The sequence below is a fragment of the Gekko japonicus genome, unplaced genomic scaffold (genome assembly GCF_001447785.1).
Source record: "Gekko japonicus isolate JY-2015 unplaced genomic scaffold, Gekko_japonicus_V1.1 scaffold300, whole genome shotgun sequence".
NCBI lineage: Eukaryota > Metazoa > Chordata > Lepidosauria > Squamata > Gekkonidae > Gekko > Gekko japonicus.
Genome location: NW_015169179.1, coordinates 408569 through 426179, shown reverse-complemented (window position 1 = coordinate 426179; position 17611 = coordinate 408569). Strand labels below are relative to the sequence as shown.

The 17611-nt window shown below is 45.4% G+C and overlaps 1 protein-coding gene across 1 annotated transcript in view; it reads left to right on the top strand.

The window, feature by feature from the left end:
* Positions 1–17611, top strand: part of FARP2 (FERM, ARH/RhoGEF and pleckstrin domain protein 2) — a 113729-nt gene that overhangs the window by 32635 nt on the left and 63483 nt on the right. Inside the window, exons 4-6 of the mRNA XM_015416084.1 lie at positions 579–621; positions 4342–4420; positions 14018–14115. Coding sequence (XP_015271570.1) covers positions 579–621; positions 4342–4420; positions 14018–14115 — 220 coding nt within the window. The remainder of the gene's footprint in view (positions 1–578; positions 622–4341; positions 4421–14017; positions 14116–17611) is intronic.

Below are 17611 nucleotides of genomic sequence, written 5' to 3'. Positions count from 1 at the left end.
GAGAGAGATTCCAGAAACTTCCTTATGCAATGGGGCCTACTGTTCAAGCACCCTTATTGTTTCCTAAGATAGAGCAGAGCTCATTCTGGATTGATTTGTGTATTTATTTACCTCATTTATACCCTGCCTTCCTTCCCAGTGGGGACCCAAAGCAGCTTACATCGTTCTCTTCTCCATTTTTTCCTCACAGCAACCCTGTGAAGTAGGTTAGGCTGAAAGTGTGACTAGGCCAAGGTCACCCAAGGAAGCTTCTGTAGCAGAGTGGGGATTTGAACCTTGATCTCCCAGATTCTGGTCCTATAGTTAACTACTACACTTCACTGGAATTAGAACCTCACACTGCTGCTTCTTCCCTCATTGGTTTAACAAAATAATTTCCCCATCTTTATACAGTTATTTTAAATATGTGTTTGCAATAGCAGTTTATATTTTGTTGTAAAAATACATGCAATAAACAGTTGTTGGACTAAAGTTGGTTGTGTGGAGGGTTTTGCATAAAGTTGGTTAAAATTTATTTTCTTATTTGATATTCTGTATTCAGTGTCTTCCTAATTATTTGGTTTTTATTTCTTATTCAGATTTGGCTTGAGCCTATGAAACCCACCTTTAAACAAATTCGAAGTAAGGATATATATATATATTTTTTTTTTCTCACAAACGTATGTATCTCCAAAATCAGAGTGAAGATCAGGAATGCAGCTTTTTGGAGGATGAGTTAGGGCTGCTATTCTTACTAGGGACTGTTTCCAAAGACTTGAAAATAACCCACCATGCACACAGTCTCCTTGTGGACAGGAGTTTAATCAGTTAGATGGGACAGAAAGCAGAAGACAGGACTGGAGCTATTTTAAAACAGCTTTACAAATAAAATTCCCATGCTTCTTGGGTAGCCACATGCTATAAATGGGCATTACCAAACTGCTTATTCCTAGATACTGCTGTTCTGGCATAATGTCTTCATGGTAAACTTTTGTTCCTACCCATTGTTCACTACTGTCTTGTAAATGGCACTTTTCTGCTCTTTGATGGTCTTATTCCTATGATCCCCAGTTCTTGCCCTCACTAGTTCTGCTAATCCCTTGCCTTATTCTTTTTAGTAATTCCCACTCAACTGGGAGTTTGGTTTAATACTGGCTACTCTCCTGTATTTCTGATCTCTTGACACTTCCACCACCATGTGTGCTGAAGTCTGGACTTGGAGCAGCTAGTAACTGTGCCCTGATGACTGTATGCAACTACAGTGATGGCATTACTTAGTTACTTAGAGTATCTAAAGCTCTACGGTAATAAGAAAGCAATGTAAAACCAGTAGCCAACTATTGAAATGATATGCAAATTAATTAGATGTGAAAAGGAAGGACAAATCTAGCCAAATTGTTCACATGACCACAAGAAGAGATTAATCTAGCCAAGTTGTTCACAACAAAATCATTTTCTGGTTGTATGACTGCTTAAATTTGAAGAATTCACATAGGGATATAAGAAGCAACCATTTAAGGAATGTTAGAAGGACTAAAAATTCTGAGGTAATCTAAAATGTAGCTCTGCAGGGTTTTTTCATATTAGGATTAATGATTGGGTTGTGTGGTAGTGTTCTGTTCTGGTTGATAAGTATAGTATTTGCCCTTGTTATAAGTTGCTCTTTGCTATTTCAAAGGAATTGCTTTATCTACTTGTAAATTTATACAGATAATATATTCATGAAAGGGCCACATTTTTTTTTTAATCTAGATAGATTGGTTGAAGAACACTAAGACTCTTAGCAAGATCATTCCAATGCTTGTATTCATTAGTTGCACAGTAAGCAATTGTTGTCATCAGTTCTCAGCATCTCTTAATCTAATGTGTTGTGGCTTTTGAGCCAATATCTTTATAATGCTAAACTTTGATATCCTATAAAAAGAGTTCTCTTGTTCAGAATTCCTTTTTTCTAAATTTCTTTAGAAAGCTTAAGAAACCTACTCTGATGGACCCCTGCTTCTTCTTTATACTGAGGCAAATTTTCCCGCCAAAATGTTGTTCCCTACTCTGACTGAAAAGCCTCTTTTTGGCATCTTATTATAAAAGAGTTTTGATGTCCCTCCTGCACACGCTCCCACAGCCTTTCGCTCTCGCACCTGCCACTCTGAAGGATCCCCTGGCTGCATTGGCTAGCTCCCTTGCCTCTGTCCCACCCACAGAGGTGGTGAGCCAGCCGGCGGCGTCTCTGCCTCACTGTGCTCTGAGCAAGGTGAGGGGACGGGCGCTCCGCCAGATGGAGGGTAAGCAGGCCCACTGGGAGAGGCAGAGAAGAGGCGCAAGAGCACACACACGTTTGTCATCCGCAGCAGCTTTGGTGGCTCTGACGCCGCTCCGCACTGCACCCCGCTGCCACCACACCGACAGGCCTCCCTGATGCGGGCCCGCTGCTGCGCCTAGACCCTTCTCCTCTCCAACCCTGGTGGAGGAAGCTGGGACACAGGCGCCGGCGGAGCAACTGTGCTCTACCTGCTGCTGGGCCCGGCAGACGAGGCCACCGCCGCCCCTACTTCTCCCAAGGGGCAGGCTGGCAGGCAGCAGCCCAGCTAGAGCTCGTTGCATTTGTCTCTGCAACGGACCTTCTTCCTAGTATTATAATAATAGAATTATAACTTTTTCCATGTCACATCCTGTGACAGAGAAGCTATTTGTAGCTAAGCAGGAGCCTTCTTGTAATTCCCCTTGTAAATGGCATTTGGCACAAAGTAAAGCTCAAACGGGAATGTTGATTTTATTGAACAGACACAGTTGGGTTAGGAATAGGCAGGGGATGAGAAACTGAAGTGAATTTTGTTGTTTATATACATTATAATAATATTTTGAACAGGCAATATAGTTGAAGCTTATTTTCTCAGAGACTGAGTTCTTAACTGTGAGAGGTTTGTTCGTCTTGGAGATTTCTTTCAGCAACAGTGTGTCTTAATAAAGATTCTTATAACTATCTTAGTTTCCTGGAAGTTAGTAGTTTCTTCCTGTATGTAAATACCTCCCTTCTGGGATTACAACTTTCCTTTTGACTCTTGAGGAGTTTAGGACCGTTTCCCTTTTCACACACTCAGAAGGGTTCCTTCTGAATCAAACCCACTGAATAACTGGGTAAGAAATAGCCTCCTCTTTCTAGGAGCAATAATCCTTTTCTGTTTGACCAGAATGGCTGTTTCAGCCTACTGGTCCAGTCTCTTCTGTCAAACCTAAACCCCGGATCTGGCTGACACTTAAAGTTCTGATTTCTGAACTTTTCCTCAAATGTGATGGTACACACTAAGGGTAAGGAGTTTTGTCCCTTCACTTTCCAAATGAACTTGTCCGTTTCCCTCAGACAGACACACACACTCCTCCTGACTGGCTACTGCCGAGCCAAAGTCCAAACAATGACTGACTCCTCTGACAAAACTGACAAGACTTTTTAATGCTCTCCTCAGCTGGTGTTGACCAATCAGAGAGAAGGGGGTGCACACAGGCAGCAGCCTGTCAATCAAACTGTGCTTTACAGTGAGGCATTAACTACTAATCTCCCAGTTCACTGCTTTTGATGCACTAAGCATCCTGGTTTTGGAGGTCAGTCCATCACACCTGTCTTTCGTTTAAAGGTTCTCTACAGAGCTGTTAAGTCTTTTTAAGTTCAGAAATGTCTGTTCAGTGTATTTTTCTACATGTTCATGTGGATTATTCTTTCAGTAGGAAATTTATTTTGCTCATCTCCACTATCTAGCATCCTTGTCTTCCACAGTCCCCAAGTGCAGAACTTTGCTTTATCTTGTTGAGGTTGTGGATGGTGACTAATGTGATCTTAAGAACTAGGCTAGCTACCTCCATCTTGGATACCTCTAGGCCTACATAGGGATGGTTGGCTCCATGTATAATACAGCACAAATATGATTGTTGCTGGTGGAATAGGTTGTATTTTATCATCTTATTCACACAACCAATAATGCAGTGGAAAAACTCTGTCACTTATCATTCGAGAATATTTGTGACTTCTGATATTTCCTGTGCATTGATGCTGTTTTCACTTAAAGTAGAAGCCAGTCAGTTTGCTATTGGGTATGAAGTACTTTGAAATGCTGCATTTGGGTTGTTCCGTTCACTTGATAAGTGACTGGAATACAAGCACAGAGGTTTCCCAAGCTGTGAATGCTTTGTGGAGAATTCTTAGGGAGGGCTGTGGGTCACTGCAGCTATCCAGTGACAACGTAGACACTTAACACAACCTTGCTTGAGAATTAGCAGTTGCAATTTCAATGCTCTGCCTATCATACTGTTAATTGTTTAAAACGTAATATGGATGTGTATATAAATGTAATAAAACTTGTTTTTCTGTAGGGCCAAAGAATGCAATGATTCGTCTAGCTGTAAAATTCTTTCCTCCTGATCCTGGTCAATTACAAGAAGAATATACCAGGTAAAGTAGTTCTCACTATTAAATTGTTTATTTACAGTTTGACTAAGAGATGAGGGATGTTATTAATGAAATAGCTTTAATGTAAAATGGCCTGGAGATTTATAGTGCAGTCCTGAAAACACTTCCCTGGGAGTTAGTCCCATTGAGAAATGTCAGCAGGATTCTGAGCAGACCTGCTTAGGACTTTGCTGTGATGTGGTTGACGTTAAACAGATCCGGATTTCAATTTTTTATTTAGTCTAGAATAAACTTGACACCTTTTTACCTGTTCCAAACTGAGGGCCATGCTGGGTACAGAAAGAATTCTGTATCAAGAAAATTGCCCAAATTACATTTTAGAAATTCCCGCAAGGAAGAGAGACCTAGTTTAGGACATTTTAAGTGGTGATTTACAAATACTAGGCTTTTTCCTTGGGTACTGTTCTGTATATTAATTCAGTATGTCATTAATTTTAGTATTAATTATTTGAGTTTTGTTTGTTTGTTCATTTATTTCTCAAATTTCTACCCCGCCCTCCCAGCCAAAGCTGGCTCAGGGCAGCTTACATAAAACCAGCATATATTTACAGTAAAACAATTAGGTCATTTAAAACAATGCTAAAACCAATTAACAATAACATAGTAGGTGCTAGTATTGTTGTTACTGAATCAACAATGGCTACCATATCAGCTCTTTCTTCCCATAACCAGCTCCTAGGTGTTCTTCAGGTGTCTTTCAGGCAGCTGGCACTAGCTGTTATTATGAATTCCGGAGACAACAGGGCTTCCTGTCCTTCAACTACTGGTTGTTAATGATGTTTAGTGGTGGCGGTGGCTCCAAAAGCCTGGCAGTAGAGCTCTGCTTTACAGGCCCTGTGGAACTGTAAGAGGTTCCGCAGGGCCCTGATCTCTTGCAGAACTTGTCTAGCTGTGCCTCTGCTTGAGAATGGATCCTTCCATACATGATTTGCTTTGAAAGTGTTTAGGAAACAGTTGCTCCTTCAGTTTTCATTCTGTAGTATGCAGAAGTAACCATCTTTAAGAACTATACATTTCCAAGTCTCTCATAGCTGCTGCTCTGCCCAGTGGTGTTTATTTGTATATCCATCATTGTCTTCCTCTGTCTATTTGCCCATATCTTTCTGTCTGAATCTCAGACCGTTTCCACACAAGCAGCTATGCTGCCGTCGCTCTTCCATTTCCCCCGGTCATATTGCTCAATTTCATACTATTTGCTGCTCGGCCACATTTTGACTCACATCCCCCCCAATTTCTTCATCGTCTTCTCGATCCTCAAAAAACAGGATCAAGAAGACATGGGGGAAATTGGGGGGAGATGCAGGTCAAAATGTGGCCGCACAGCGAATAGTGTGAAATTGACCAATATGATCGGGGGGAAACTGAAGAGCGATGGCGGCACAGCTGCTTGTGCAGAATCGGTCACAGTGTATGCCAGTCTTTTTGCCTGGCTGTGTGTTTATTGATTTCTCTCTTGATAGTTGAACCTGACTTTCTTCTTGCATGTCTCCTTTTGCAGATGATTGGTATTGATAGCTGCAGGATCTATAGATAGTGTTGGATTGGCAAAAGCTTCTATTCCATAGTTTACTTAGTTTATATCAAATGTCAGAAATTTCTGTTCCATCATTTCAATTAAGCCAAAGAAAATAAGACATGTGTTTCATAGGACTATCTCAACCTATACTGGCCAACCTGTGAATTAAAATTGCACCTGCAGAGGCAAGGCAGGTGGCCATCAGAGATAAGGTTTTTTCATTAGTTGCATCTTGTATTTGGTATGCTCTTCCCTGTTATAGTTGTCTGGTACTTATTCACTGTCCTTCAGGCACCTGACTAAAACCCTTCTCTTTATTCAGGTTTTTAATGGAAGTATTCCATTTGTGTTTAGCTGTTTTTATTGTCTGCTTCTAGCCTGGGGGCTTTTTCATGGAAATAATTTTAGGCTACTTATTAATTTATAGCCTGTTTTAATATTGATGTTGTAATGGTGGTTTTTATTGTTTGTGAATCTTGTAAGTCTCTGGAGAGTCAGGCTATATATTTTCTTAATAATAATAGAATTGAAGTGTTAGCTCATTTTATTACTTAAAATATTTATACCATGCCTCTTCATATAAGTATATATGAAGCAGCTGACGACCAGACATAAGATCAGCAGCACTCATTGTGTGTTTCCTCCCCTCTCCCCCTTCATATCGTTTATCCGTTCATTCGCATAAAAGGCGTCCCTCTTTACGGTCCGCTTTTACCGGGGGGGGGGGGGGGGCTTTTTTTTTTATGGTTTATTCTGAACTCACATTCATTGTCGGTCAGTTTCTCTGACCTCGCTCACTTTAAATGCCATTCCGCTCGATCTCTGGCGCTTGTCCCAATCAAACCAGCTTGTGCCCGGAGGCCACACAGCGGCTGGACCGTTAGGGCGGAGGGGAGCCTCAATTCTCTGGCGTTCTGCCGTCGAAGAGGCTATCCCTCAAAAGCCCTCTGGCCTGGAGCCTATCACAAAGGCTCCTTGGGGGTGTCACTTGAGGTGGCACCCCTCCAAACCGCTGGTGTGTGGATCGCTCTCCCGCAGTTCGGGGAGAACGTCCGCCATTGCTGCTCCATAAACCGGAAGCTCTAAACAGTTTTCTGTTGCTGTTGGGAGTCATAGAATGTGTCCTGAGGTAAAATACATATCCAAATTTCCCCTTAAGCGGTCACTGCAGTTTCAAAATACATATCCCAATTTTCTCTTAAATGGTCACTGGAGTTGCCAGTCTCCCTGTGGGGCCTGGAGATCTCCAGAAATCACAGAACATAATTTCCCCTACAGAAAATTTCCCTGCTATTACAATGGCTGCTTCGGGCAGTGGACTCTATGGCGTTATACCCTACTGAAGTCCCTCTGCACCCCAAACCCTGCCCTCCCCAGGATCTACCCCTCAAATCTACAGATCTGGCCTTCCCCGTAGTATTGCCAGCCTCCAGGCAGCACCTGGAGATCTCCAAGATCAGTTCTCCTGGAGAGAATGGCTGCTTTGGGCAATGGACTCTGTGGAATTATACTCTGCTGAGGTCCCTCCGCACCCCAAACCCTGCCCTCCCCAGGCTCTACCCCTGAAATCTACAGGTATTTTCCAACCCAGAGTTGACAACCCTGTAACTGGCTATGGAACCGCTTTCCAGACCCTTGGAACCCAGAAGATATGGCATAGGAGGAGGTGCTTTTCTACCTTAGCTGCCACTGCATAACCCCAAATCAACATACGTCAGGGGCAGAGGGAACCATATCTGTTACCATGAGGCTGTCCTCCCATACTACCCACTTGGGGCAGCAAAATGACTTGAGACAGCCCTGACTTATAGCTAAGCAGAAGGAAATAAATACGGCTTGCCTCCCTCTATTTTCCCCTTACCTTTGCCGCCCCACCAGCTACAGTCGGGACACTCACCTGGAGCTTCCTTCTAGAGCTCATTGTATTTCTTCCCACAACAGGCCTTATTTCTAGTGTATGTATGTATGTATGTATATGTGGATTTTAGGGATTGAGAGGGAGCGTGGCCCCACTATTTAGTCGGGTAGGCAGAAAGATAATGTGATGGCTAGGCTGCTAGCAGATTCAAGTTAAAGGGACCATAAGTTATCAGTCTTCACTAGCTGCAAGTCCACTTCCAGCAACTGAGAGTGCAGGTTATTCTTAATAAAGCTCTTTATGGTCTGTGTCTAGGATATCCACAAGCGTATCTCATCCTATAGAGCCTGTCTGCAGGTTTAAGATCAAAGCTGTGTGCTCCTACTTTCTCATTGGGGTGCTCCATTCCTGAGGCGGGGGGGGGGGGCTCATAGAAAACAGACACTGCACCAAAAGCCCAGCTGATATGGGTGCCTCGCTTACATTGAGTCATATGGACATCATATTATGCAACATGGGCTGGGTTCTCACAGTATATCTCCTTGAGCACTTTTGATGCAAAGCCTACCAGTGATAGTAGTTGTGCAGTTGTGTAAGACTTAGTGTGGCTAAAGCTTGCATATGAATGAAAATAGCTATGGCTGATGATGCCTTTTGTCTTTATGAGGAACTGCCTATGAAGTGGTGTGGCAGTAGGAAGCTGTTATGTATTGACTTGAATGTAAATACTGACATGCGAATCGTCTCATTGAAACGCTATGTTAAGCTTCAGCCTGGGCTAGGATCCTAATGTAACCAATAGGAGTCCTAGCCCAGAGAGTGTCTACCAATCACGCTGTAAAGCGGGACCGCTTGTGATTGGGCTTTATATCTTCAACCTCATAGGTTGTTATTTGTACAGGGGGTGTGGCTACACTAGCCGGGAATGTTTAAATATCGACAAGCCAGTGTATGTTCTGTTCTCGTTCTGTTCTGTCTCTGAATGGATTCTGGCTGGCGATCGTAACTAAGCTGAAGAATAAACCGCAATTCTTGCTGAATCACTCTCCGACTCTTTGTTAAGCGCACGACTTAACAATTGGCGACGAGGGTGGGATTCTAGTGCGGGTAGGCAGCCCCGCTAGAACGGACCCCATGTCGGACAACGAGGAGATCGCCGAGGCCGGCCAGCCACAGGTTCCCCCCGCTCTGGTGGAGCAGCCAGAAGTTCGAATGCTTCGACCCGACTACTGAAGACTGGGACTCTTACCTCACGAGGTTTGAGTTCCATCTGGAGGCGAATGACATCACGACGGAGGAGAAGAAGAGAGCGACTCTACTCAGCTCGTGTGGGAAGAGCGTTTTTGACATCGCCCGGTCACTGGTGGCACCAGATGACCTCAAAACCGTATCCTTTGAAAGCTTGACAGACAAGCTGAAATCACATTTCTCTCCACAGCCGTCGGAAATCGCCTGCAGGCACGCTTTTTACAAGCGGGGCCAGAACGCAAATGAGTCCATAGCTGAGTACGTTGCAGCTCTTCGCAAGGCAGCACGGCCTTGCAACTTCGCGAATGTGGAGGAGGCCCTCCGAGATCGCCTCGTCTGTGGGCTGAGAGACGAGCGACTGCAGCAACGCTTGTTCGCAAGAACTACACTAACGTGGGCCATCGCCTATGCCGAGGCTGTCGCCGCGGAAGCTGCTGACAGGTCAACCAGGGAAGTGAGACAACGGGTCGCCACAGCTGATCAACGCGTCCACCAGCAGAGGGCTAACGACGCAAGCAGCGACTCCGATGATGACGTCTGCAAAGTGAAGGCGGGAACGTCCAAGCGGACCCAACGGAAACCTGCCGAGTGTACAGCATGCGACGGTTGCGGCGGGAAACATCGGCGCGAGCGTTGCTGGGCGAGAGACCTCGACTGCCGGAAGTGCGGAAAGCGGGGGCATGTTGCCCGGGTATGCAGAGCCGCAAACAAGTCTTCACCAGCTTCATCTCCCCGCCGGCACCAACGTCCCCGAGCCGCACCGAAAGAAGACACCCGCCAGATGACAGGGAGCCTGTCGTCAGAAGCCACAGCCACCGTCCTAAGCACCGAGAGCCGACAAAAGATCCACGTCGTTCTCCATCTCGACGGCGCACCGTGTGAGATGGAAGTGGATTCCGGGTCGGCGGTAACCGTTTTGTCTACGCAGACGTGGCACAAGCTGTTCCCAACACGAAGTCGGCGGAGGTTGCGAGCTGCGGACATCCGATTGTCCGATTTTCAGGGAAATCGAATCCCTCTGGCGGGGAGGGATACGTTTACAGTTAATTTCAAAGGGAAAGGTGCTGTGCTTTCATGTTTGATCGCTGAGGGAAACCGTACCAACCTGCTCGGGTTGGACTGGTTTGAGCCTCTGGGTATTGCTGTTGTGGGAGTTAATAACGTTGTGGAAAATAAATGGGCTGTATTATATGCTGAATTTCCTGAAGTGTTTGGGGGCGGATTGGGAAAGTATAATGGTCCCCCAGTGTCTTTTGAGTTGGATCCTGCTATACGCCCTATACGCCTAAAATACAGGAAAGTGCCCATTCCGTTCAAGGCAAAGATCGAGGCTGAACTCGATAAGCTACTTGAACAAGGGGTGTTGGAACCAGTTCCTTGTAGTAAATGGGAAACCCCCATTGTTACTCCAATTAAACCCGATGGGTCAATACGAATTTGCGCTGACTACAAGTGCACGATTAACAAAGCCTTGCAGCAGCATTCGTACCCTGTACCAGTCATTAGCCACGTACTGGCATCACTGGGAGGAGGGAAGGTATTCGCCAAACTCGACCTGGCCCAAGCGTACCAACAACTCCCCGTGACCAAAGAGGCGGCTGACGCCCAGACCATCGTAACGCATAGGGGGGCGTTTAGAGTAAATCGACTCCAATTCGGAGTGAATGTTGCGCCGGGGATTTTTCAGAGCCTCATGGAGGGGTTGTTGAGGGGGGTGCCGGGCACGGTGCCCTATTTTGACGATGTCTTAATAGCGGGCAAATCTGATGACGAGCTGCTGTGCCGAGTGCGGGAGGTGCTCAAACGTTTTTCTGATGCGGGCCTGAAGGTAAAAAAGTCGAAGTGCCTGGTGGGAGTCCCGAGTGTGGAGTTCTTGGGGTTCCGGGTGGATGAGTTTGGGGTCCATCCTACTAACGATAAGGTCTCCGCAATCCAGAATGCCCCACGGCCACAAGGGAAGAAGGAGTTACAGTCCTTCCTAGGACTCCTTAATTTTTATCACGCCTTCTTGCCCCACAAGGCGTCGATTGCGGCCCCATTGCACAACCTGCTGCATAAAGACACAAAATGGAGGTGGGGTCCAGAGCATGAGCGGGCATTCGATGGGGTGAAAAAATTGTTGTCGTCTGATGCAGTGTTAACACATTATGATGAGGACAAACTGCTTGTGTTAGCTGCTGATGCGTCCCCATTTGGGGTGGGAGCTGTGCTGAGCCACGTAATGCCCGACGGGCGGGAAGCCCCTATCGCCTTTTATTCCAAGTCGCTAACAGCAGCGGAAAGAAACTACGCGCAGATTGACAAAGAGGCTTTGGCGCTAGTTTCCGCTGTTAAGAAGTTTCATGACTTTTTGTTTGGACGGAGATTCATACTGGTGACAGACCACAAGCCCCTGCTAGGGATTTTTGCCCAGGACCGGCAACTCCCTGATGTTATGTCCGCACGCATGTTGCGGTGGGCTTTGTTCCTCTCAGCCTACGAGTTCGACCTGGAGCACAGGCCGGGTAAGGCCATTGGACACGCTGATGCGCTCAGCCGCTGCCCTCTGCCCGGCCAGGACTTGGACCCTGCTCCTACTTGCTCCATTCTAGCTATCGAGGAACTGCCGGAGGCACCTGTGTCTGCTAAGGACATTGCTGCTGCGACAGCAAAAGACTCTGTGCTCAGTCGTGTTATTAACTGGGTGTGGAGGGGGTGGCCGGCAGGAACGTTGGAGCCGGAGTTCAAACCGTACAAAACGCGGGAAAGCGAAATGTCGGTATCAAAGGGCTGTTTGCTGTGGGGGAACAGAGTGATTGTACCGCAACGCTGGCGCGAAAAAGTGCTGAAATCACTACACGAGGGCCATCCCGGCATGGTGCATATGAAGGCTCTGGCCCGGGGATATGTATGGTGGCCTGGGATGGATGCTGACATTGAAGAGTGGGTACGGGGGTGTACGCCATGCCAGCAGGCGAGACCCGAACCGCCAACCGCCTTCCCACAGAAATGGGAATCGGCGGGAAAGCCTTGGTCGAGGCTGCACATAGATTTGGCGGGCCCAGTACAGGGTCAAATGTTTTTGATTGTGGTGGACTCTTTTTCGAAATGGTTGGAAGTGGCGCCAATGTCTACCACCACTTCCACTGCTGTTATAAATGTGTTGCGCCGCTTAATTGCCACGCATGGGTTGCCTGATGTCCTGGTAAGCGATAACGGCGCTCAGTTCGTGTCGCAAGAGTTTGCTCAATTCCTGGCTAACAATGGCATCAGGCAAATTACGTCTGCCCCGTTCCACCCAGCATCGAACGGGCAGGCAGAGCGAATGGTCCGCACGACCAAGGATGCGCTTGCCAAGCTAACATCCGGGGATTGGGGAGTGAAACTAGCGTCATTCCTTCTACGGCAACACGTAACGCCGTGCTCTGCCACAGGCCGCAGCCCGGCCGAACTATTGATGGGGCGACGCCTAGCGTCTTTGCTGGATAGGCTGCATCCAGACCTCAACGACTTGAGGCCCCAGCAGCAGAGTGTTCCCAATAAGGTCCGTCCACCTCGCAGCCAAATGAGCTACCTGATCCTGAGGACCTTCCACAACCTTTTCCTGAGGTGAGTACCGATGTGCCCGAGGGCCCCGGTACTGTCGGCGAGTCAGGGCCGACCCCTACTCAACGACCCACTGCTAGTATTGGAAGTGCTCCTGACTCTGTAGTCCCCGAGCCTGATGCTGTTCCCCAAGCTGGGAAGTCTACTGAGCCTGTACAGCCACGCAGGTCTCAGAGAATGCGCAGAGTGCCCTCATACTTAAGCGAGTACGATTGTTCATAATGTTTTTGCTTAGGGGGGAGGGATTTGTTATGTATTGACTTGAATGTAAATACCGACATGCGAATCGTCTCATTGAAACGCTATGTTAAGCTTCAGCCTAGGCTAGGATCCTAATGTAACCAATAGGAGTCCTAGCCCAGAGAGTGTCTACCAATCACGCTGTAAAGCGGGACCGCTTGTGATTGGGCTTTATATCTTCAACCTCATAGGTTGTTATTTGTACAGGGGGTGTGGCTACACTAGCCGGGAATGTTTAAATATCGACAAGCCAGTGTATGTTCTGTTCTCGTTCTGTTCTGTCTCTGAATGGATTCTGGCTGGCGATCGTAACTAAGCTGAAGAATAAACCGCAATTCTTGCTGAATCACTCTCCGACTCTTTGTTAAGCGCACGACTTAACAGAAGCAGCAGCTGGGGGATGGGGCACTACATCCATATCAGCAGGAGCCATGTGGTAGAACAGGATGTGTAGGTGTGCAGCTTGCCAGCTATTGCTGGTCTTAACTAGTATCTAGCAGGAAGGAGGCACTCAGAGGTTGCAGTCACACATGGCAGAAAAAATGGAGGGGGGGGAGTGAGGCTATTTCCTCTGGAGGAATTTGGCCCGCAGTTGCACGATCACACCTTCCTTTGAAGCTGCAGGCGCAGTCCGTCAGTGCATGATCAGAGGCAACTGTGGGTGAGTCGGGGGGGTTTGGTGCCGTTTTTTCCCCATGCGCTTAACCGAGGGATCGATGAATTGCAACTCCGCACCGAGGGCTCCCTATGGAGTTTGCGATTATGCACATACTGCAAGGGGGGGGGGGGACAACAGCACAGAGTCGGGATGGCCTGATCAGACCATCCTGATGCCATGAGAGTGCACTGGAATGATCGGACGTGGGAAAGTCCATCCGTGGCCCGTCGCAACCCGTTAACTACCGGATTTTCCCCGGTGTCTTTTAACTCTGCATCTGCGGTGGAGCAGAACGGGTTGCCAACGGCTGCGGGGTGCTTCCCAGATGTTGTTGTCTGATCGCGTCCTTTAAATCCGTCTGGCATTCGCACCTGTGTCGGGTCTAATTGTGCATATGATTGCAGCCAGAGTGAATGATTTGCCGCAGCTTAAGTGGAAAAAGAAATACTAGTGATTTTTTTCTTCTCCTTTTAGGTATCTGTTTGCACTGCAGATCAAGAGAGACCTAGTAGAGGAACGCCTTGCATGCAACGACAACACAGCAGCACTCCTGATTTCTCACCTTCTACAGTGTTAGTTTCTAACATCTCTTATGGGAGGGCATACTTCACTTTCATACTTCATAAACATCAAAAGATAAACACTGAAATTAGATTGGTGTACTTCACTGAAGTGCAGAGGCTGCCAGAATGTTGCCTTGTTTGGCATCCTTCCCTTTCTTTCCATAACTGTATATGTAGAAACATGGTTCTAATATGGCTTAATGATAGAGAAACTCTTCTTAGGTAAACCCCTGTCGGTCTCAGTTCCCCATTTTAATATGGGGATAATACTGGCCATCCTTATTATTGTGATGTCTTTGTTCCAAGTGGGTAGCCGTGTTGGTCTGAAGCTACAGAACACAGTTTGAGTCCAGTGGCATCTTTAAGACCAAGAAAGTTTAATTTTGAGTAACAACTTTTGTGTGCGTATCTGATTAAGTGTGCATGCACACACAAGCTTATACCCAGAAATTAAACTTTGTTGGTCTTAAAGGTACCACTGGACTAAAACTTTGTGATGTCTTTGAAGAGTTTTTAGCACTGACAGTGCTATATGAATAGTAAGTATTGTTAGTGTTTTGTTTTTTTAATCTTCTGACAGGTAAATGGAAGCATTGTCTATAGGTGTTTTACTTTGGCATTTGGTGGAGATTAACAGGCTTGAACAATGTTGGAATCTCTCCTTTCTTTCTCCCCGCTTCCTTCTGCCCGATCAGCAGTGTTGACAGGGTTTAGTTAGTGCACAAACTTATACCTGCAGACTCCCAGGCACTAGACCAGAAGTATGTTATAATCTGACAAGATGAGACATGCCCCCTTTATTCTATTAGGTAAATCATTTGAAAGCAGCATTTGTAGGTTCTATTTCAAAACTAGCAGGATATTTTGACAAGCAACTGAGATCCTTGACAGGATGCACAAATGAACCAGAAGCTGCAGCATTAGGAATCTTTCTGCACAGATCTAAGCATGTTTACCTACTACTTGGAAGTCTTCTTTTAGTGGAATTTGCTTCCAGGTAACTTTGTTTAGAGTCATAGCCTCATGAAAAGAGTTTTTTCAATAGCAAAGAAAATTCAATGGCAAAAGAGCTTGTGGGCAAGTAACTTTGGAGATTTGCAGGGCTCTTTTCTTTCTCTCATCCTACTCTTCCTTGAAGGAGCTCAGGGTAATATACATCAACTTGTGAGGTAAGAGTTGATTGAAATATGTTGATTGACCCACAGCCACTTACTTAGTTTGCTTTGTGGATTTGAATCCCTATATCTTGGTCCAAATCTAGTGGTTACTCCCTTATGCTGTACTGGCTGCTTGTGAAACTTGATTGGTTGACTTAGAAGCAAGAGATAAAAAAAGGTATTGCTATATATGCAGTTGTAGGGACGGAAGCTAGAAGTTCCTGAATATTCTGCCATCTTTTTATTTTTAATATTTTATGTTTATACACACACACACAATTTTAACTGATATGAAAAATCTAAATTCTGGTCTTTCACAAAATTTAAGCATTTTAATGACTTTAAACCACTGTTGAGCCTGTGGTTAGTGTTCCAACACTTTTAGTATGTTCTACTCATTATCTTCACTGAAAGGGAACAACCTCTAAAGTCTGTTGGACTAAAAGAAACTTTCTTGGATTACAATATCATTCATACAAATTTAAATCAAGGGGATTTATGCATGCATAATAAAATGCTTGCCATGAAGATGAGAAATAAATTGTAGCAGCACCCATATATCTTGAGAGCTCTAAAATCCATAGTTTCTGGTGATATCTCTTTCCTCATGTTCAGTTGCTGGGTGGAGTTCGCTCTCCTAAAAAAAGACAAAGCCTCAAAATCTTGAAGTACGGTATGTAAAATACCCATTACACTGTCCTTCAGCAATACAGTAAGTGTGTCCCTAAGTTACTGATCATTCATGCTGCATGGGGTAATCTTCAGAAGGTCAAGAGCTGCAAGACATGCATGTGCACCGTCTGCTATTGCTTCACAATATAGGATTGTACTTACTGCATCAAGACGGATTTTAGTGAAAAAAATAAAAAATATCAGTCTGTAATACCACAGACTTTTAAAATTAAAGACTTGGTGAGTCTCTCATCCATACAGGTGTGTATATGTGCAAAAAGCCAATAACAAAAATTCAGTAATGCAAATTCATATTAACAAATTCAAACCTTTGACAGACAAGAGAGAAAGTGGTCTGCTCTTGCTTGTATATGAGGTTGCCAGCTCTGGCTTGGAAAATACCTGGAGATTTTGGGGGTAGAGCCTGTGGAGGGTGGGGTTTGGGGAGGGACATCAGCAGGTATAGTGCCATAGAGTCCACTCTCCAAAGCAGCCATTTTCTCCGGGGGAACTGAACTCTGTCATCTGGAGATCAGGTGTAATACTAAGAGATCTCCACGGCCCACCAGGAGATTGGCTGCCCTACTTGTATACTTCTATAGCAGTAGAATGTCTGGATGAACTGTCCAGACCAATGAAGCCTCTCGGATCTAGTCTTCTGAAATTCAACCCCAGTATCCCTGTATTTATGCCTCTTGGGTCCTCCTGTTCATCATTGCCTTTCCTTATGCAGATACCTTATGTTTCTGAGACTTTAATTATATTCATACATACTTGGGAGTGAGTGCTTTGGCATTTATATCTGAGTATGCATGCATAAGATCAGGCTACAATTATTCACATGTCTATTCCTGAGTCAACACAGCTGTAAGTTTTTGAGCTGTAAGGTTGGAAAAGGATGGAAAAATCCCCCTTTTCTGTTGAAATTCAATGGGACTTGCATCTGAATGGATATGCAGGATGAGGCTGAGAGAATGTTTCCTCTCTCTGCAGAACTGTTCTTCTTTCACAACCAGTGACAGCTGTGGGTCTTCCATCTGGGATGGGGAAAGGAACAATTGTTGTGATGATAAAATGGATGAAGGGAGATCTGTGTACCTTGCCATGAAGGATGAAGGGAGGGATAAAGATGTACTTGATAGATAGAGCTCCTTTCTCTCACAAGAGGCCAGTTGGGCAAGAACATTAAGCAAGCCAGAGAGAGAGAGGAGAACAGAATCAACATGGGACCTTGTGCCCTTCTTTTGCTCAAGTGTGTAGTCAGTAGTGAAAGTGGCAGCTGCACAAGACTAATGAAGGCACAGGATTGGGCAAGCAAAATTAGGCACCATGCTAATCTGGTTTCTCCACTTCACCCTAGCCCTCCTCTCTGTATTTTATTTGTTTATTTATTTATTTTACAAAGTTTGTATTCTTTCTGCCCTCACAAGGAGCACTAAGGTAGATAACAAAATAAAACATGCATAATAAAATGGCATTTTAAAACTGTTAAAATGAACCCAAAATAATGCATCATTGAAACCAGACTTAAAATACATATAAAGACAGAAAAGCAACAGTTAAAACATTGGGCAGGAAGGAGGGATCACTGAGGGAACACCAAATGAAACAAAGAAGTCTTCACCTGCTGGCAGCAGATGACAACAGAAAGGGGACAGACGGCTCTCCCTGGGGAA